Genomic DNA, 22934 nt, shown 5'->3' with positions numbered 1-22934 from the left:
TAATCCTTAGGTGTAGCGGCTGCATTATTTATTTTTTCAAGATTTTTCCTCTTGATTTTCAATTGGTGATTTGGCCAGTAACACACCTCCTGTTCAGGGATGAGCTCCGGCGTGTTCGCACAGTCCACGTGCAGAGCCCGCCAGGAAGTATGAATGGTGCTGCGCTAACCACAGGCAGGGAGACATTTTGCGATCTCTGCAGCCGAGCATCGGGAATATGTCTCCCTGCCTGTGATTAGCGTAGCGCCGTGCAGACTTCCTGGCGGGCTCTGCACGTGGACTGTGCGAACACGCCGGAGCTAATCCCTACTCCTGTAGGAGAGTGCCCCCACTCTGGATGAATGAGCACAGGGGGCACCTTTGGGCAGCAGCATTGTCAGTCAGGGTAGAGGGCAGTGTTAGATGTACTAGCAGATTTAAATACACTATCAAATTAAAGCCAAAACTCCAGATACTACGTCACAAGCACTTTTTTTCCCCTATTGGGATAACGGTTTTACATAAATAAAAGCCGAATAATTGTAAGCACCCCCTGTCAGTGTTAAATGGTTTTGTCTCATCTCACAATCTGCTGGAAAGATTTTTTTATGTTTATTTTACTTTCCTTCCTCAAAAAAAAAAACACTTACTGGCTGTATCAACAGATGAAAATAGAAGAAAGCCTAAAAAAAAAAAAAAAAAATGAATACAGCCATCACATCTAAGAATTGGTAAAGAGGAAGTAAACCCTGATGGGCTTTACTCCACTGCAAAGTAAAAGCCTAATGGGCTAGTATGCATCGCCCACGTTGTCCCCGCATCCATCTTTGCCCCTCTTCCTTTCCAGGGCCACAGAGTCTGGCGTCGCATGACGTCACATGCTTGGGAGCAGTCAGTCACGCCACTTGCTAGTGAAGAAACAGCATGAAGGGCCCTTTCTTCACAGCGCATGCGCCGATGACCTTGACATAAGCCTATATGGTAAATATCTCCTAAACCGTGCAGTACCTACAGGTATGCCTTATTATAGGCTTACCTGAAGTTACAAGTGGTGTAACTAGGTTTACAACCACTTAAGCTGCAATATAATAAATGTTTGCTTTTGGGTTTAATACCGATTTAAAAATCGGAACTTCTCCTCCTTCGTTTGGCAAGTTTTTTTTTTTTTTGGGGGGGGGGGGGGGGGAGATTACCTGGTTTCCAAGTGGAAGTGTGGCCTCCCTCTCCTTCCCCAGCAGCCTTTTAGGACATATCACAAAAAAAAAAAAAAAAGGAATCTGTGGGACCGTTCAGCTCTTGCACATGTGCAGTGAGCAGCCAGCTGTGAAGCCACAAGAAGTCACAGCAGGCTGCCCACAGTTAGTACACCGAAGCTTGGTGAAGAAACCAACCCGGGTGAGGGCAGCACTGGATCCTGGGACAGGTGAGAGTGTTTGCAGTTTTTGTAGCTGCTGACTTTAATTTTTTTTTCAAAAAGATAACTAAAAAAACTACTTTAAACCCAAGTGTGCCACACAGTTGAACTTATTGCTTTGCACATGCATGGCAAAGAAACAGGTTTAACTAAAATGCCACCCCTTGTCTGCTTATACAAACCGTATATAAAATTCCAAGTTCCTCCAGTCAGGCTTAGACAAGACTAGGAACTCTCTCTACTTGTCAGGGCTGGGGCCAAGGGACTGGTTACTCTGGCACCCAGTGCTGTATTAGGGGGAAGGGATAAAGAGTCAAAAGCTTCTAATACTCACAAGCACCAGATATTCAGGTATTTCTCTTTGTCCAGGATATTGGACAGGCAGGGAGGGGGGACTTTACAACAAGGTGACCATTAGCGGGGGTGGGGGTGAGTAATTAAGTGAACCATAGACAAAGCACAGGCTCACTTTAGGAGAGAATCAGCCATAACATTTGCACTATGATCAAATAACTATTTTAGGTTTACTCAAAAAAAAAAAAAAAAAAATTCAACACATCATCATGATTTACAAATACAGTAAGCTAACAAAATATGGATAAGTGAGAGATGAAATGAACCGATTTTTTACCCAATGATTCTCCTCTCCGAGTACTCCTTTCTCTTATTAGCGAATGGTCCAGAGAATCCCAGAAAGCCCCGACAGTGCTGGATACCTGGGTTACCAAAATCCTGCAAAATCATTTTTGGTGTTCTAGCCATAAGAATGCCACACGAAGACAAATGTCTGAAAAAAAAAAAAAAAAAAAAAAAAAAAGGCGAGTTAGACGAGCAAAACATCAAGGCTGAGGTATTTCATATCATGTGAAAGCCCGGTTATGGAATTTCTCAGTGAGGCTGTAGGCCAATAGTGAAGCTGGGCGGCTGCCAGCTGGGCAGTTTAAGGAACAGTCTCTGCCTGATTAACAAAATTATAGTTTACTCCAGTCTAATTTTATACATTCAAATGAAGGAATCAGTTTCATTTAATCCATGTGAAAAACAGTTACATACTCTATCAATATTAATCATTACAACATATAATTACAGCCAACACAGCCCAAAGAGAAAAAAAAACAAACAACACAACACAACACACACACACACACACACACAAAACAGACATAGGGAGATTTCCTCTTACATCCTTTTCAGGACAAGTGAAAATACATTTTTCCAATAAATAAATAAATAAATAAATAAATAAATAAATATATATATATATATATATATATATATTATCTCTCTCCATCTAATTTTTGTATATGCACATTTGGTTTTTTGTATAGCACTGCACTTATTTTGCCGTCACCCTACCCATTAGGGAAAAAGGGATAGTCTTTCAAGTAGTGAGCTGCACATTTTGACAGAAAAGACAAATGGTTTGCAAGAGGCAGAAAAAAGGCCAATTACATTCATTTGTAACAGCCATCCTAAACAGGGTTGTGAGCCTTTGACTCCATCTGTTACCCAAATATTGCATTTGAAAATAGACAGCCTGGAAGTTCAACACCTCCAGCCATGTAACTTGAATGATTATTGCCTGGTTGTATACTCTCCTGTATACTTTGTACCTATATGCAAGCCTAGAATAAGGCTTACCTGTAAGTACTGTAAATACCGCCTAAACGTGCGCCGTTTGAGATATTTACTGTATACTGCACCGATGATATCATTGGCGCAATCGCTCTGAAGGAACAGCCGCCCGAGCCGTTTCTTCAGGAGCATGTGCCGTGATCGGCAGGAGTGATGTCACACAGCTGGAGTCTGCAGCCCTGGGAAGGAAGATGGGGGAAGATGGATGCAGCAGGGACTACACGGGCTTCGTTTGCAGACAAGTGTCACATGATGTGCTAGTATGTAATGCATACTAGCACATTATGCCTTTGCAGCAGTGCTTAAAAAAAATAAAGAATGTGTTTATATAATATAACATAACAGGACATAACAGGAGGTTTTTATGAAGGTTCACACCCATAATGCGCTTGGACAATTAACTTCTGTCTTGACAGCTGTCATGAAGATTAGATTAAAGTTATAGTAAAGGTTCACGTTTATATAACAAACATGTCATACTTACCTCCACTGTGTAGTTTGTTTTGCACAGGGGGGCCCGGTTGTCCTCTTCTGGGGTCCCACGGCAGCTCTCGCGGCTCCTCCCCGCAATAGCTAACCCCCTCTGGGAAGCTCTCTCCCGAGGGGGTTACCTTGCGGGCAGGCGCGCTCCTGTGTCATACACACGGCGTACATAGCCGCCCGTCATTGGATTTGATTGACAGCAGTGGGAGCCAATGGCTACGCTGCCATCTATCCAAAGAGCCGAGAAGCCGTGGGGAGGACGACACAAGAACGCACCCTCGGACGTTTGGGGCTCAGGAGGGCCGGAGAGTGCAAGGTGTTATTTCACCTTAATGCAAGGGGTACAAACCCAAAACAAAAACATGTCAATTCTGCCGGTAAACCACTTCAAGGTAAAGACTTGTAAGAGGAAAACCTTAATATATGCAAACAAAGCATATGCATAATGAAACAGTCGAGCAGAAAAGAACAAAGAACAGAAGTCTGCAGTATTCAGCAAACACTGGCTTTATGTGAAATAATGGAAAGGTATTACATAACATGGCACAATATCAGCTATTCAGGTCTCCTCACCTTGATGTGACCTCTAGTTACTGCCATCTGTGAGAATCTGATAATAGATCTGTACTGCAGACAGAAATACAGACCAATAGGTTTCATAAGGCCATTTATTGTAAACGTATTAAAGCGGCAGTGGAACCAACTATTATTTCAGTATGTCCACAGGTCCCATCCACAGATTACTGAAGGGAAGCTGCAGTCCTTTCACACCTGTCTACTATAAGAAGGTGTACCGATCGAAAAGCATAGTCTACCCAAGAGAGTACCGGTATGTACTTTTCCAGTTAGTAAAGGCTGTTCGCTACCTCCCAATGTATAGGGTCACAGATGATTATGTAATATTTCACAGTCATTCCGCACACACAGTGCAGAGGCTAGAGAGAGCAACATACCTGCCCATTGGCTCTCCTTTTGTCTATCATGTACTCTGAACACAGACATGTTTACAAGCCAAGGCCTTGCTGGCAGCACTGCACATCCTAGCAATCTTTCAGCTCTGCATGTACGTACCATACCAAGGTATGACTTCCACTATGTTCCCCGTCTGCAGCTCAGTATTTTATTTAGTTTTTTTAAAACAATAGCAGCTAAACAAGAGTCTACATTTTCATTGACAAGACTTAAAAAAAAAAATTTCGGGTGAACCCCCACTTTAACATTAGTTTGAGGCTAATTATGTGAAGCAGAATCGGGTGTTTTTTTTTAAATCAATGCAGTACTTACTGTTTTAGAGATAGATGTTCTCCGTGTCTTCCGGGTATGATCTTCGGGACTGGGCGTTCCTATTTGATTGACAGCCTTCCGACGGTCGCATACAGCGCGTCACGAGTTGCCAAACGTCGGTGCGGCTCTATACGGCGCCTTCGCACCGATGTTCGGCTACTTTCGGGAACTCGTGTTGCGCTGTATGCGACCGTCGGAAGCCTGTCAAATATGAACGCCCAGTCCGGCAGCCCATACCCGGAAGCAGCGGAGAACATCTCTAAAACGGTAAGTACTACATTGATTTAAAAAAAAAAGAAAAAAAAAAAACACCCGATTCTGCTTCACATAATTAGCCTCAAACTAATGTAAAAATAGATTTTTTTGGGTGAACCTACACTTTAAGAAATGTTATTGCAAAAAAAAACAAAAAAACCTGGAATGGATACATCCATATAAACACAGAATATATTATATATCCCCCTCTCTCCATCTCATGTGGTATCCACTTCCCCCCTCCGCCCCCCGCTGCTTTATGGGAAACACACTGGTCCCAGGAGACAGCGGAGACCACTGGGAAGGCTCCGCACTACTCACGCATGCGCAGTAGGGAACCGGGCAGTGAAGCCACAAGGCTTCACTTTCTGATTCCCTCACCGGAGGATGGCGGCGGGGGCAGCAGAGAGACGAGAGATTGCTCAGCGTCAGCTGCCGACATCGCGGGCGCACTTGACAGGCAAGTGTCCATTTATTAAAAGTCAGCAGCTGCAGTATTTGTAGCTGCTGACTTTCAATATTTTTTTTTCGCGGGACCTCTGCTTTAAAGGAGCAAAACGGCAGCAGGCTGTAAAAGAGACCCAGTTTGGGAAAATTTACTAACCTGACAGCTTATTCTAAATAGAATCTTTAATATTTGACAAACAAAATTAAGGTTTCCCAACTACCAGCGGGAACAAGTCCTTACATTTAAAGAGCGCCTGTCATTTCAGCTACATCAGGGCAGCGACTGTTAGCGGGCATCCACTCACCTGCTGCCGCCACGCCCCTCACCTTGTTGGGTCAGCTGGCGATGCGGCAGAAACACATTAAAGTGAATGGGACAGTCAGTGAGTTAACAGCAGGTCAAAGGAGGAGCCACTGCGGGACAGAGATGACAGTTGCGCTTTAAAAATTATGATTTAAATCAAATACACCCTGAGAGAAAGCCATTAGCCTCTGTTGCGGTCAGTCAAATCTAGTGAGGGGATGGGAGAGCAGGATCAAGCAGCAGACTGTGCATCAATGGATGCCTACAGGTCGCACGAGTGCCCCATAACGGAGAAGAGGGAGGAGCCTAGAGTGCCAGCAGGGAACCCAAGAAGAGGTTTGGGCCACTCTGTACAATAGTATTGCATAGAGCAGGGAAGTATAACTCCCCCTCCCCCTTTTTTTTTTTTATTAAAATCAAACAACTTTAAATGACTGCTTGTGGATAAAAACTGTAGATGCTTTATTGTTATTTCATTGTATGTAACGTTTCACTGCAACGTCTATTAACAGAATTATATTGTTTCTGTAAAACAATTTTAGTGAGTAGCTGGAAAAGTAATATACCGGTAATACTAAATGCTAAACTACACTATGACTTGTCATACACAATAATGCATAGTTATTATACGAGCATAATTTGAACACTGGATAGTATCTGAGGTTTCATAAAATATATATATATATATATATATAATCTTTTGGCCCAGAGTGTACTCAACAACCATATGTACTCCACACAATTTGTAATGGTTGAGCTAAATGAGAACACAATTTGCATTGTCAATCACATACACTTTGTGTTTTTTTTTTTAACCAAATTTTATAAGGCCCCTTGTCAATGCTCATTCTGTCAGGTCAATTTTAACTTGCGATTAAATCAAAAATGGACTGCAACACACCTATGGGTAACCAGGTATACATCCATTTGTATCCAGCTCTGGTTTTGCAGACCTAAAATGTAAAGGAACAGATGTGAATGGCTATAAATGGACACACATCCATTTACTTCCAGCTGCCCCTAGGGATTACATGGGTCGGTTTTACTTCATTACAAGAGGGGGGAGAAACTAAAAACAGCGGCGCTATATCATCGGAATTGCCGCGGATTCGGCCGCTAGCGGTGCGGTATTAACCCCCGCTAGCGGCCGATAAAGGGTTAATACCGCCCACAATGCGCCGGTATACATACCTCTCGTCTCACCGCTCCAAAGATGCTGCTGGCAGGAGATTTTTTTTTTCTCCTGCCAGCACATCACCTCCGTGTGAAAAGCCCTCGGGCTTTCACATTGAGAATGCTGGGCAGGAGTTTTTCAGGCGGTATTTAGGCGCTATTTTTAGCGCTGTACCCCCTGAAAAACTCCTCAGTGTGAAAGGGGTCTTAATGGCATGACACAGTGTGCCCTAATTTCAGCGCATGTGCAGAAGAAATCTCCCTATGGCGATTTGCAAATTTCTAGATAGGGGTGCAACAGATCAAAAAACTCACGATTCGGATCGTTCCTTTGGATCTGAGTCACGGATCGGATCATTTTTCGGATCGGCAAAAAAAAAAAAAAAAAAACTCCACCACCAATATCCACATCCCCCCCCCCCCCCACTGTAATATCCACATCTCCCCCACTGCAGTGGCGTCACTAGGGTTGGTGTCACCCGGTGCAAAAAAAAAAAATATATGGCGTTATCCCCTCCACCAACTATAGTCCCCCTCAGTAAAGACCCCCCTCCCTAGGTGCAGACACCCCCACCTCATTGCAGACCCTCCCCAGCAGTACACCCCCCTCCCCCTCTCAATACAGACACCCCTGCAGTAGTACAGACATCCCCCCTCAGTATGACTCCCAGCGGTGTTTGTGTCCGAGTGCGGGCTCCTCCTCTGTGGGTGTAAATAGAGAGGGCCACCGCCGTGTGTACCAAGATGGAGCTCGGACGAAGCCGCGGCCTTTCCTAATGTTATGGCCGCGGCGGCAATCCGCGGATCACAGTGTGTGCCGATCCGAAAGGGGTGACCCGTTCGGATCAACGGTGATCCGTTGCACCACTACTCCTAGACCATGCAGGTCTGGGAGAGATTTCAAGCACCTTCCGGTAAGCCTTAAGGGGGTTGTAAAGGAAAACAAACAAAAAACAAAAAAAGTTTCCCTAAATAGCTTCCTTTACCTTAGTGCAGTCCTGCTTCACTTACCTCATCCTTCAATTTTGCTTTTAAAATGTACTTACTTCCTGTTCTGTCTGTAACTACACACTGTAATGCAAGGCTTTCTCCCTGGTGTGGAGAAAGCCTCTTGAGGGGGCGAGCAGGAGGGTCAGGACACCCTCTACTTTGCAGATAGAGAAAGGAGCTGTGTGTTAGTGAGCGTCCTGACACTCCTGCTCGCCCCCTCAAGAGGCTTTCTCCACACCAGGGAGAAAGTGTTGCATTACTGTGTGCAGTTGCATTACGGTGTGTAGTTACAGACAGAAGAACAGGAAGTGAGGATTTCTCAGAAGAAATAAGGACATTTAAAAGCAAAATGGAAGGATGAGGTAAGTGAAGGAGGACTGCACTGAGGTAAATGGAAGCTATTTAGGGAACAAAATGTTTTCCTTTACAACCCCTTTCATCTAGGCTTACCTGAAGGTTAAAGTGGTTGTAAAGGGTTTACAACCACTTAAATGGGCATGGATGTGGGATATTTGGCATCCATTTCTGTTTTGTTCTGGACTCAGCAGAGTTATCCGTCTACAGATCCCTCACTAAGATGGAACAGAGGTGCACGTGTGAGAGCATTTGGAAGGAGTTATTCACATCTAAGAATTTTCAAACACTGTTGCTAATATCAATGGAATCTGACAGGGCAGAGTTCACTAGAGTTGCTTTCCTTTCAGGTTATGTCTGGAATTTATGACCAAAGCTTGTCCTATTCAACCACATTCCATACCAGTTTTAACTGTCAATGAGCAAGTACCAGAAATACACATCAAGCACAACACAGGCATTTTCAGAGTATTTGCAAAGTTAATAGAACATATTCTGCTTCTTGTTGCAACCCATGCAACCCATACATACAAAGAAATCAAAACAAATAAAGTTCAGCAATTAAGTCATGTGTAAAAATGGTATGACACAGGGAAAAAGCAATGAACACATGAAGAAAGGGAGGTCCAAAAAAAAAAGGCATGAAAAGCCAAGACACCAGATGAAATCTATCAGTAATTATAAAGCAATGGGCAGGATTCAGTCTCAACCGATGGGTCTATAAAAAAGGTGTCTCATTACTAAGGTGTCACACAAACATCTCACGATGGGTTTAAGCAAAGCGCTCTCAAGACCTTCACAACCTTATTGTTGCAAAACATACTGATGGCTTTGGTTACAAAAGGATTTCTAAACTTCTGAATGTTCCAGTGAGCACTGTTGGGGCCATAACCTGGAGGTGGAAAGATCATCATTTCACTATAAACCGGCCACAACCAGGTGCGCCTCACAAGATTTCTGACAGAGGAGTAAAAAGAATCAGAAGAGCTGTCCAAGGACCTTATATGGAGAGCTTCAGCAAGACCTGGAATTAGCAGGTACAACTGTAAAACAATAAGGAATGCACACAACTACCATGGCCTGTATGCATGCTCACCGTGCAAGACTCCATTGCTGAAGAAAAAGCTTATTAAAGCTTACTTAAAGTTTGCTGCACAACATTTAGACAAGCCTGTGAAATACTGGAGAATATGGTCTGGTCAGATGAGAACAAAGTTGAACTTTGGATGCCATAATACACACCATGTTTGGAGGTCAAATGGCATGGCACATCACCCCAAAAACACCCAAATACCAAGAGTGAAGTTTGGAGGAGGGAACATCATGGTGTGGGGCTGTTTTGCAGCATACGGTACTGGCAAACTTCACATCATTAAATGAAGGATGAATGGAAAAATGTACCAAGACATTCAAGATAAAAATCTACCATCTACCAGGATGATGAAGATGAAACGAGGGAGGACTTTTCAGCAAGACAAAAGATTCCAAAGACAAAGCCAAGGAAACTCTCAACTGGTTTTAAGGATAGAAAATAAAGCTGCTAGAATGGCCAAGCCAATCACCTGACTTAAGGCCCGGTTCACACGGGTGTGTTTTGACATGCGATTTGGCATGTCAAAGCAGCAGTATTTGCTGCAAATTGCCGGCAATGGCACCGTTCTAATCGGTGCGTCTGCGGCGCTGCACCGATTTCAAAAAGTAGTTTCTGTAATACATTTCAGTTAGCGTGTTCAATACTCCCCCCCCCCCCCCCCGTTTCATTCCATTTTATTACACATAATTTCCTTCTTTTTTTTTTAACATATTAGTTTTGGTTTCTTTGTATAAATGGATTGTTACCAACATGTGGTGAAAATTAAAATGTAATGTCAATAGCACCTTTAGAGATATATTTGCCTAGAAAAATGGTGACGTGTTCAATACTTATTTTACCCGCAGTAGAAACAAATTTTATCTCAAAATGTACATGTATAGTATTTCACAAAAGTATCCAGTTCAGCTTGCAGCAATGCCCACACTCCCACTACAACTTTTAGCTCATCTGACTTCGTATGGGAAACCATTATCTGCAACGATCACTTGCTTATTATATTAAAGATTTTTTTCTCGCATCTACTGAAGTGTAGAAGTACGCACTTATAGTTTACATAAGAGCAGATTTCCTTGAAGTCATAGATTAAGCAGTGGCATGCATGCACAAGGACATGACATTTTCTGTAACTGGATTCTCAGGTCACGCTACTCTGCTTGAAAGCTGTCAATGTTCTTATATACCAGAGGTCTCAGCCCCACAATCAATTTGAAACAGCTGACTAAAACAGTTTTATCTTCACATGTTGTGTCTGGGTATGCTGCAGGTTAGCTATCAGATAACATTGCCCAATTTCCAGCTGCATAGGGTTACTGCATGTCGTATGGCAATAAGCTATCCTACACCTCACACCCCCTTGGCTTCCAACATTATCACGGCACATACGACACGGCTGCCTTTTATGAAGTACTACTTTTTTTTTTAAATTGCAAAACAAGACTTGCTGTTTGTTGTATAATATTATGTACAGTAGTTGCTGTATCCCCCCCCCCCCCCCCAAACACTACTTTTCTGTGACTTTGGTGCGATTTAAGTGCCATAGACTGCAATGTTAACCACGCTATAGTGCGGTCCTCCAGTGCTGGGAGGGTATCAATAGATGTCCTCCCAGAACCCCCACCTCCTGTGGTGCGTATTGGGTACGCTCTGTGACTGCTGTGTTCTTCAGGACACAGCTGATCCCAGATCAGAGTAAATGGCTAATCACAGCAGCTCTTTACCATGTAATCCGTTGTGTCCAATCACAGCTGATTGTCAACATGTAGACCTGCCAGTTCCTCCCACAGACACACCGTGGGAGGAAAGGAGAGCCATTAACTGGTAAGCTTTTCAGCACATCGTTTACACCGATGATCAAGGCACTGATCATCAGTGTCACGATTATTAGTGCAGCCCCATCAGTGCAGAGGAAAAATTAACGATTTACAAATTTATACATTATTTCAAAATTTGTGGGGGGGGGGGTGTTTGTTTAGAAAAAACAAACAAACTGTGGTGATTAAATACCACCAAAAGAAATCTATATTTGAGTAAAAAGAAAAATCATAAAAAATGTCATATCCATACAGTGTTGCATGACCACACACGTATAATGCAAAGGGCAACAGAACTGGGTGCTGAAAATAGGCCTGGTCAGGAAGGGGGTGAAAGTGGCAAGTGGTTAGTTAAATCACAAAAGTCTCAAGCAAGTCACATGATTTCAGGGTTGCAGCAGTGTAAACCAAGCCTGACATGACGGTAGACACTTTCACGTGCATTACATACAACTTATATTTTCATTAATCTGAAGTCGATTGGAAACACACAGTATGAGAAACTGCCAACTATACCCAGAAGCACTGGAGCAAAGAAAATCCAACCGAGCCAGCAAAGGTTAACTATTTTCTTCATTGGGTAATCAGTTCCACCTAAGCATTTTAGGAAAATGGAAAGCGAACTTGTTACGGTGAAAAAAAAAAAAATGAATATGTCTATTGCATACAGATATGCAATAATGGTCAGATGATCTGATCAACACACAAAATGTTCTGTAGAAAGAATAAATATGCATACTAAAAAGAAAGGCTTATGCAATGAGCTGGCACCAAGCTAAAAAAGGAAATTATAGTGCACTTTCAGTGAGCACATTTCGTTTTTACTGCAAGTGTTTAACCGTCAAGTACATTTTTCTAGGAGTTTCACATTTTTATGAGTACGTTGTTTTATACTTTTGTTATTGTATTAAAAATGGAGATTTGTAGATTAGCCCAGAGGAAGGACTGAAAAGAGAACTTGCTGTAGTTACTCTAAAAAACTGACATATCAGACTGAGGGTTTATTAAGGAGTTAGCAGGCTAAAGCTGGATATACAGGTATTGAAATTTGGCCAGTTAGTTCAGCAGCAACCGGATAAATCTTGATTCGTATGTAGCCCTGTATTCCAACAGTCCCCACTGTCAGACTAAAATAGCAAAGCAAGGGAGATCCCTGCATCCACATCACTTCACCACAAGTGACAGTCACATTTGCTTAATAAATATGGCCAATAATGTCAACATATGCAAATGTGTAAAAATAAAATAAAAATGATTTTAGGTTAAAGACACATGACTGACCTCCATTTTATGCATACATTCTATGTCAAGGGGAATAATTTGCACCATATTTATGGTGTAACATGACATACCTCCCTTCACACTGCCCCATGGTGCAAATGCCTCCCCTCCACTTTCACACAGCGCCCCCCACCCACAGCTGCTATAACATTTAAAATCAGCATGACTGTGCAGTGCTCCGTCCACGGATCCCTGAATGAATAGACTACATGTCCTCACTACCACCGCAGCAGATGGATGTGTAGAACTCAAAGGACTAGGAGTGTCGTAATCAGCGCACTCCCTTGAATCTTCCTCCAGCTGACAGAGGGTTAGAAGAAAACATTCCGGCTGCATTCACACATGAGCCTTCTCTGAATGAGTGCACAAGTGTCAAAATACATGGTTAAAAGACACACAAAACTCAACCCTCAAAAAAGGTACATTGGCTACTTTAGTGTGATTTTAGTGGGTAAGGCAGCCATTGAAATGATCGGGCTGCCCTATACATGTAGCACAAAAACAAAAGAAATATGCACATTTTTTCTGGCAAAAACTATATTTGGAGCAGGATTGAGAGTAAACTTTTAGCTATTCAGATTACACAGACTGGAGACGTGTCATTAAGGCCTCATGTACACTGTTGCTGGTAAACGGATGTTTAGGAGCAGTTGGGCGCTTTATTTCAGCTGCTCCTGAACTCTGTTATCTTATCAGTACATGTACACAGGGTTGTTTATAGGCAGTTGAGTTTAGAAGCTAATTTTTGTAATAAAAAATAAAAGGCAGCGCACACACTAATGCCAATATATTTTCCATTTAAAAATCCGAGATGGCCAACACATCAGTCCGGTGGCTTCAAACAATTCCAATTCACCGAACCAGAATATCTCGTTCAGGGAGTTCTTACTTTACTTGTTGCAGTCCAAGGCAGCCACACTAATACAATTTTAAGAAGACCAGCAGTTGAAGACTACACGTTCTCTTAAAATGCCCATAGATTAATCGAAATTCAGACAGTACAGCAAGGATCAGCTGAATTTCAATCCATGTGTGGCCGCTCCCGCTCAACAAAATAATGTTTTTTTTTTTAACAGGCTTGTTGGACCAAATTGCAGCCACTGATCAATGCACTCTAATAGCAGAGAGCCCCCACTGTTGGAATACAATGTCTCAGCAGGGAGGATTCCTCTATTCAAGCTACATTGTTTGAATGAAAGAATACTTTTTTTTGTTTGTTTGTTTTTTATCTTCAGCCTTCTGACTGAACAAAAAAAAAAACACACACAATTCAGCCTAAGTACAGTTCGTTTACCATAGCACATACAATGGAAGCCGTACACCTTTGCAAAGCATCTCTTCCCAAAGCTAACCGACACTAGTTGATATTTATTCAAAATGTTTAGTTATAAAAAGGTTCAGTTGATTTTTTTAATCACTAGTCAGGTTAAAGCAACATTTGTTTTTGACCACAGTGATTAGAAAATTCACAATTTCTAACAGTGAATGCGTTTTTTTGTTTGGGAAAGCCCATAAACAAATGTTAAAAGCAAACAAATTTTGACTCTATGGCGACATTTGTCAATTTATTGAATGTACTGAGAATTTTCGTACCAATGTTGACAAGAATATTTGTACAAACATTTGACTCTGAAAACAACTAGTATGGCCAGCATTGGGAAGAGAAGGTGGGCAAGTACTGGGGAAAACAATGCATATAACAAGTAGATCAGTGGATCTTAACCTCAAGTCCCCCCAACAGGCCATGTTTTGGGAATTTCTCTTAAATAAAATAACTGTCCAAAAAACAAGCCATTGACTCTGATTTAAAGCACCCGTGCAAGATAAAGGAAAACATGGCCTGTTGGGGGTACTTGAGGACTGAGGTTGAGAACCACCGATTTACGTGACTTTTCTTTAATTAGGGGGGTCATGTCCATCTGGTAAGCCAATATCCTATCACACTGGGTGGAGGTTGTGGATCCATTCTGGCACCTCTTGTGCCAAGAAATAGCTTCTTTTATCACATTTAAGGACTGTTATATTAACTTTATTGGGGACTTTCCTAACCTTTTAGGAGCTATCCTATACTACACTTAATATTTATATAGATTTATTCGCTTTTAATATTTGTCCATGTTTTTTTTTTTAATGGGCTGTATATGTAGCGCAACACTTTGAATGTATAGCCTTGTATGCAAGGCTAATAAATGTGGGCGGTGTTGCGCAATTCCTAAATTGCTTACAATCCAACTTGAAAGAATTAATATGAAGAATATGTGATGAAGTAGTATATAAATAAATAGTGATTAATATGGCTAAACACATATAGCTACAGCTAGCAAGTGTTGAAATTCCAATAGAGTGCTTGGTTTTTCTTAGGTATAGACAATACATCTCCGCATAATAAAAGATTTCAGTATGGGTCTGATTATCCTTCCTTAGGGCACCCTCCTCCTATGTCTCCTCTTTGTTGTCTAGAGTCTTTAATCTTTAGTTGTCCCTGGCCCATGCATTAGAATAAAATAGACAATATGCCTCCCATAGTTTAAAACTGTTTTCAAAACGTCACCATTTATAAAAAGACAAAGTGAATGCTTATATCAAATTAAGTTTAAAAACGAATTGGATAGTAAAACAAAAAACACAAGACAAGACACACAACAGGACATACAGGAAAGCTGACAAACCCAAATATCCTGATAATATACGCATACATTTTACTCCTATCAAGTGATATCACTGGGGCCTAAACAATGCCAGAATTTAGGGCCAGTTCACACCACATGCAGTGCAGTGCGTTTGTTTTATCTGCATTAAACGCGTGGAAAGGTAGGTTATATGATATTCAATGGCATAGTTCACACCAGTGCTTGCAATTCCAGTAAAAAACGAACATGCTGCATTTTTCCTGCACTGCAACGCTGTAAAATGCATCAAAAATTTACTGGAACACAAATGTCCTTTTTAACCACTTCCCATCCGGGCCAATTCTGGACACTACGCTCCTACATTTTTTTACTAGAAAATTACATAGATAGAACCCCCAAACACTATATATGTGTTTTTTTTACAAAGACCCTAGAGAATACAGTGGCAGTCATTGCAACTTTTTATCTTGCACTGTATTTGCGCAGCAATTTTTCAAACGCATTTTTTTGGGGAAAAATATAAAGTTTCATGCTTTAATAAAAACAAAACAGTAAAGTTAGCCCAATTTTTTTGCATAATGTGATCTTTCACATTATGCAAAAAAATTGGGCTAACTTTACTGTTTTAAAGTTACACTGAGTAAACAGATACCCAACATGTCATGCTTCAAAATTGCACACGCTCGAGGAATGGCGCCAAACTTCGGTACTTAAAAATCAACATAGGCGACTCATTAATTTTTTTTTACTGGTTACATGTTGTGAGTTACAGAGGAGGTATAGGGCTAGTATTACTCTCGCTCTACAGTTCGCGGCGACACCTCACGTGTGGTTTGACCACCATGTTCATATGTGGGCGGGACTTGCGTATGCTTCTGCGTGCGAGTACACGGGAACAGAGGCACTTTAAAAAAAAACTTTTTATTGTTACTTTTTTTATATTTTGACACTTAAAAAAATTAAAATTTGATCACTTTTACAAGGAATGTAAATATCCCATGTAATAGGAATATGACATGATCGGTCATCTTAAAGAGGAGTTCCACCTAAAAATGGACCTCCGCTTAACCCACTCCTTGCCCCCTTACATGCCACATTTGGCATGTAATTTTTTTTGGGGGGGGGGGGGGGGGGAGTGGGGGCTTCAGGAGAAGGGGGACTTCCTGTCCCACTTCCTCCTTCCGCCGAGGGGCTGAAAAGGCGATTAGCTTAATCGCCTTTTCACAGCCCCTCCCTGTAGGAGAGCGCCTGTCCAATCGGACGGCGCCGCTCGCGCATGCGCACTGCCACTCGCGCATTCGCAGTGGGTGCCCGGCCGTGAAGCCGAAAGCTGTCACTGCCGGGTGCCCACACTAAGAATGAAGACGCCGGCCGGCGAGGGGGGGGCGAGGAGCGGACCCCCCCGGCCAGCGCGTCGCTGGAGCCGTGGAGCAGGCAAGTGTCAGTTTATTAAAAGCCAGCAGCTACACTTTGTAGCTGCTGACATTTAATAAACTTAAAAAAAAAAAGGTGGAAAACCCCTTTAACAGTGAGATATGGGGCCAAAAGGACCCCACATCTCACCTATAGGCTGGGAAGCCTAAAATATTAATAAAAACGAAAAAAACAATCACTGCTTCCTAGCCGAAGCGGCGCCGTTTTTTTGAATGCCGAGGCCGGGCGTGACGTCATAACATTGCACCTGGCCTCTGGCGATCATAGAGACTCCGGCGACAATCTGGTCTGTCGGAAATCTCTATGATCAGCATCCGGGGCTGGCGGATCCCTTCACCGACCACACAGGTGAGTCGGTAGAAGCACCGGAAGGGCGGCAGGGGGGGGACGTCCCCTTTTGCCACCGGTAAGAACGATCAAGCAGCGGAACAGCCCCTATGATCATTCTAAAGGTGTAGGGAATCGCCGGCTGAAAAACGGCAATATCTGAATGATGCCTGTAGCTGCACCCATCATTCAGATATACCACCACAAAGCCCAGACCTGAGCATGTGACGTGGTTAAGATTAAGAAAAAAAAAAAAGGGCATGGGGGGGTGGGGCGAATGCACCAAAAATGTACATGCAGAAAAGCAACTGGAAAGCATCCAAAATGCGTTTCTATGGTGTGAACTACTGAAAGGTCTTTTTTTGCCTTTTAGTCCTAGAAATTTAGGAGGCATGGGGGTGTGGGAAGGGGGAAGGGCATCCTTATAGCTGCAGACTGCAAGGTCCAGAGAATGTATAGATCTGTAAATTAGCCACTACAATGACTCTCCCTAACAGATGTTGAGATAAGATATCAGCTAGAAAGAATGCATTGTTGTCATTAGCTGGTGGACACCACTTTTTAAGCACTGCACAGCAGGAGGAACTGTGAGCAAATGTAATGAGCAAATGGCAATATATTGGAGATCAAATGGGGTCGATTTACTAAAAATAGAGTGCAAAATCTGGTGCAGCTGTGCATAGAAACCAATCAGCGTCCAGATTTATTTTCTTGAACAAGTTGAAGTTAGAAGCTACCATGCATAGCTGCACCAGATTCTGAGTGCTCCTGTTTTAGTAAATCTCCCCCATTGCGACTATAGACTTCAGGCAGTTTCAGATAACATAGATTTCATGTCTTTGAGCACCTTCAGTCAGTCCTGCATATGCTTAACAGTCACAGTGGGTTGCCGTTTGATTATCTCACAAAGTGTGCTTGCACAGCTGACTGTAGACTCTAAAGTCTATTGGCAGCTTTAAAGCTTATGTACACTTCATGTTCCTTAGGACTGTGCTAATGTATAAAAAAAATTGAAGTATTGGAAAATCATGCTGCAGTCTCCATCTAAAGTGTATATACTGATGGATATGTGGAATCATACATACCTAGACAAAAGGTTCCTAGTAAATATTTGTATCTGATGCCTGGATACACAAAGGATTAAAAAAATGCCCCTTTACCAAGTGATGTTCAGGACTTATGTACACGTGACTAGATGAGTTAGATAACAGCGGCCAAACAAAAATAGCAGAACAATGAAAACAGTAATACAACAGCCTCTAGTTCACAAAGGGAGTTAGCATACAATGGGACTTCCTTTTCCATTCATTCCATAGCCAAAAATAAAAAATAGTGATTGATTACAGGGTTATTTTTTTTTCTCCACACCCCAACTAAAACCATTTAGAGCCCAGTCAAACTTAAGCTGGGTGCACACTAAACAAACTGACCTCTCCGGTCAGAGACACTAATAACCATGTGAGGTTAGTCCAGCGATATCCCCCCACTGAGTTATCGTGTTCTGACAGGGGGAACGCTGTGCGCACCCCCCCAGAACACTCCGATCAGCGCTCTCTGCCATTGGATGAGAGCACCTAATGACGAAACACGTAGGATGGAGACAGGTCATGTTTGACGTCACTTCCGCTGTGTGGAATGCACACTGGCTCCAGGGAGGTGCGGAGCAGCGGCAAACACAGATTCCAGACCATACAGCTAGCAGATCATTCCCAGTGTCGGGTCATGGCAATTTACCATGCAAGTGGTTTTGTTTAAAGTTTGTTTTTGTTTTTTTATAAATGGTACTAGGCCATGTCCTTTCAGCAATATTTTTGAGGGGGACTCCATGCCATCGGGTGGACATACATACACACACAAGCCTTGTAGACCTGCCTTGGCATAAGCTCAGGGGGTCCACACCTGCAAGTGGGAGCACCCACGTTTGATTTGCAGTGGCACAAGCATGGAGCACTTTGTTTGGCTAGTTTTGATTAACTTTTTACTCACTACTTTCACTGGAAACATACTTGCTTTTGAGTCTATGAACTGGATCCATTTTTCACTTTTAGATTTATAAGTAAATTATATGAACGGATGAATATTTTGTTGTACAAATGATTTATCACATACAATGCTAAGGAACCCCCGGCCACGATGCACTTGTGTGCTCTATGTATAATAATATCTAAGCAGGCACAATGCCAAGACCCCCTGGCTCACTCCACTAGTCTGCCCTACCAGAGCACACCCACAATGAGAACCACCCAACATCATGGTTGCTCCAGGGATTCTTGGAAAAATCTCCAGCCTGTTTGCTGCACTTCACTCTAGCTTCCGGTCGGGCACCGCACACTGCTATTGTTATAACAATCTGGGGCTACATGTCCACGCTGTGCATGCACTCCCCTAGCTAAGCACCCAGGTAGAAACAACGCAATGTACCCTGGCCACATTGTAAACCCTTACCCATGGTACCTAAGCAGGGGCAATGCTCAGACCCCCTGGTTTAAGGCACTTGTGCCCTATGCATGGTGCCAAAGCACACCCAGAATGAGCATGACCCAGGTCGGAGAGCATGCATCAAGGTTGCTCCAGGGAGCCCGTGTCCCTCTCCGCTGCACTTCACCCTAGCTTTTAGTGGGGGAGCACACACTGTGCTATTGTTATAACACTGTGGGGCTACATGCCCCATGATTCCTTGCACATGCGAGCTCTAAGCACAATAAAGACCCAAGCCATGCTGCGCATTCACTCCCCTAGCTAAGCACCCAGGTGAAAAAAATGCAATGTACCCCGGCTGTACTGTGCACCCTTATCCATGGTACCTGAGCAGGGGCAATGCTAAGACCTCCTGGTTTACTGCACGTGTGCCCTATTCATGGCGCCAAAGCACACCCAGAATGAGCATGACCCAGCTTGGAGCGCACGCATCAGGGTGGCTTCAGGGAAAACGTGGAAAAATCTCCAGCCTGTGTCCGGCTTTGATGTACATCATCTTAGCTTCCAGTCCGGATTGCACACTGTGCTATTGTTATGATTTTACACTTTGATGCCCAAGTGCGTTTTAAGCACACTAAAGACCCAAGCGACGCATGTCCTCCCCTAGCTAAGCACCCAGGTGGACACAATGCAGTGCAACTCGGCCACAGTGTGCACCCTTAGCATTGGGCCTGCTCGGGGTACCATAAATAAGGACTCCCAGGCACACTGCGTATACATGCCCTAAGCACCCAGGTGGACACAATGCAATCTACCCCCGCCACACTGTGCACCCTTATCCATTGTACCTGAGCAGGCACAATGCCAAGGACCCCAGGCACACTGCGTATGCACAAACTAAGCACCCAGGTGGAAACAATGCAATGGCCACATGGTACAGCCTTTTCCATGTTGCCTGAGCAGGCACAATGCTTATGCATGCGCTAAGCACCCAGGTGGACACAATGCAATCTACCCCCGCCACACTGTGCACCCTTATCCATTGTACCTGAGCAGGCACAATGCTAAGGCCCCCAGGCACACTGCGTATGCATGCGCTAAGCACCCAGGTGGACACAATGCAATCTACCCCCGCCACGCTGTGCACCCTTATCCATTGTACCTGAGCAGGCACAATGCTAAGGCCCCCAGGTACACTGCGTATGCATTCACTAAGCACCCAGGTGGACACAATGCAATCTACCCCCGCCACACTGTGCACCCTTATCCATTGTACCTGAGCAGGCACAATGCTAAGGCCCCCAGGCACACTGCGTATGCACACCCTAAGCACCCAGGTGGACACAATGCAATCTACCCCCGCCACACTGTGCACCCTTATCCATTGTACCTGAGCAGGCACAATGCGTATGCACACCCTAAGCACCCAGGTGGAAACAATGCAATCTACCCCCGCCACACTGTGCACCCTTATCCATTGTACCCGAGCAGGCACAATGCTAAGGCCCCCAGGCACACTGCGTATGCACACCCTAAGCACCCAGGTGGAAACAATGCAATGTACCTTGGCCACATGGTACAGCCTTTTCCATGGTGCCTGAGCAGGCACAATGCTAAGGCCCCCAGGCACACTGCGTATGCACACCCTAAGCACCCAGGTGGAAACAATGCAATGTACCTTGGCCACATGGTACAGCCTTTTCCATGGTGTCTGAGCAGGCACAATGCTAAGGCCCCCAGGCACACTGCGCTAAGCACCCAGGTGGACACAATGCAATCTACCCCCGCCACACTGTGCACCCTTATCCATTGTACCTGAGCAGGCACAATGCTAAGGCCCCCAGGCACACTGCGTATGCATGCGCTAAGCACCCAGGTGGAAACAATGCAATGTACCCCCGGCCACACTGTGCACCCTTATCCATTGTACCTGAGCAGGCACAATGCCAAGGCCCCCAGGCACACAAAGGACCCTGAGCACCCTGTGCCAAGGACTCCCCCAGCACCCACACAGGCACTATGAGAACCCTCTGGCACGCACAGAATGAGAACCAGCTGGGAGTATGAACACCATGGTAACTCCAAGGAGACCCTGCAGGGCAATGGAGCCACAGTTAGGTAGACATGAGTGCACTCCACCAGCCACAAAGTGAACATGGGTCTGCAAACACACCAGTGTGATCTATGGGAATACATTTCATTTTCCTATGTGCTTCTGGAGCAGACAAGGCCTTCCTCTACGAGAGCTGAGCAGAGAAGAAGGCGAGACCGAGCTACTCTACACACTTCTTCAGGAATATGGAGTCCTATGTCTACTATGATGGGAGAAGTATTAGGTGACACACAGGAAGGGATGTACTGAGAATGTTCCTTGGACTACATTGTACAAAGTTTTCCTCCTTCCAGGGCCCGGGGCCCTCACATAAACCCCGCCGACGCCCGCTTCCATTTTCCCAAATGCTACACAATATTCACGTGACTTCCCCCCAGGCCCCGCCTCGGAGCCGCGCGCCCCCCTAGAATTCCCCTCACCTGATTGGGTGACGCTGCGCTCGCGTCCTGCAGCCCCGGAACCCCTGGAATGTCGAGAGCCCGACGAAGTCGCTGAGGGAGCGCGCCCCCACACCGCTCAAGCGGCCAGCGCATTTGGCGGCCATTCGGGTTCTGAGAGGAGACGGCTGGATACCGTTTCAGACGGAGTGTTAGCTGTGGAATGGCCGCCTCTCGCTCCGGACTTCTATATCTGACCTCGGATAGGGATGCCGGTTCGGAACACTACTATCACTAGATCCTACGTCACCACGTTACCATGGCGACCCGTAGTGACGTGTGCTCGTGAGGTCAGGAGTGACGTTGGCGGCTGAGGAGCGCTTGGAATGCTGGGAGTTGTGGTCTTTGTTATGGTGATGAGGTTGAGTAAAATCCGTACATGGCGGGAGGTTTGGTGGTGTCCACCGTTATGTGGTAACAGCTGAGCAACGGAAAACGGAGATAATGTTTCCCGGACACACGGTCTTCTCAGCCGTTAGCTCACTCATTTCTGAGGGCGTTTATATCCTTCACAATGGTATTCTTATGAGGGGTCAGGTCCTTGGGATTTTCCCACCTCAATCCCCCTGATCCCAGAACATTTCCCCCAGCATCTCTCGGTTCATGTGGATCCAAAAGGCCATACAGCTGATTGAGGCCCTGTCCATATTTGGCGATTTAAGATCGCAGACAGCCTCTCCGTGTTTCCAAATTGCACTGGCAAATGTGCCATGCATTTTTAGGCGACATTAACTTTTAACCACTTCTTGCCCACACTATAGGCAAAAGACGGTATTTCGTCAGATTAAGCGACCCGTCAGATTTTGTAACAGAAGTGACGTTACATCACGGCCATCTTGCTACACCCCACACTCGGCCGCAGTGAGAATGGGGCAAGCGGACATATTTGTACACTCACCGGAGTCTTCTATTTCACAGTTATTTTTACCAGTAAACTGAGTTTAAAGGGAAGTTCCAGGCTTTTTTTACCACTTCAATACCATGCACTTACGCCCCTTCCTGCCCAAGCCAATTTTCAGCTTTCTGCGCTGTCGCTGTTTAGGGACCTTGCCTGTTTTTCAGATTTGGCGTT

General features: G+C 44.3%; 1 protein-coding gene across 1 annotated transcript in view; it reads right to left on the bottom strand.

The window, feature by feature from the left end:
- The window catches only part of COQ10A (coenzyme Q10A), a 35708-nt gene extending 13578 nt beyond the window's left edge, over positions 1-22130 (bottom strand). The window contains exons 1-2 of the mRNA XM_040341127.1: positions 21845-22130; positions 2025-2180 (exon numbers count right to left, since the gene is read on the bottom strand). Coding sequence (XP_040197061.1) covers positions 2025-2180; positions 21845-21969 — 281 coding nt within the window. The 5' untranslated portion in view covers positions 21970-22130. The remainder of the gene's footprint in view (positions 1-2024; positions 2181-21844) is intronic.
- Positions 22131-22934: the final 804 nt, after the last annotated feature.

This window comes from Rana temporaria, chromosome 2, assembly GCF_905171775.1.
Source record: "Rana temporaria chromosome 2, aRanTem1.1, whole genome shotgun sequence".
Classification (NCBI taxonomy): domain Eukaryota; kingdom Metazoa; phylum Chordata; class Amphibia; order Anura; family Ranidae; genus Rana; species Rana temporaria.
The sequence above is the reverse complement of the archived record's forward strand: the minus strand, read 5'-3'. Positions and strand labels throughout refer to the sequence as shown.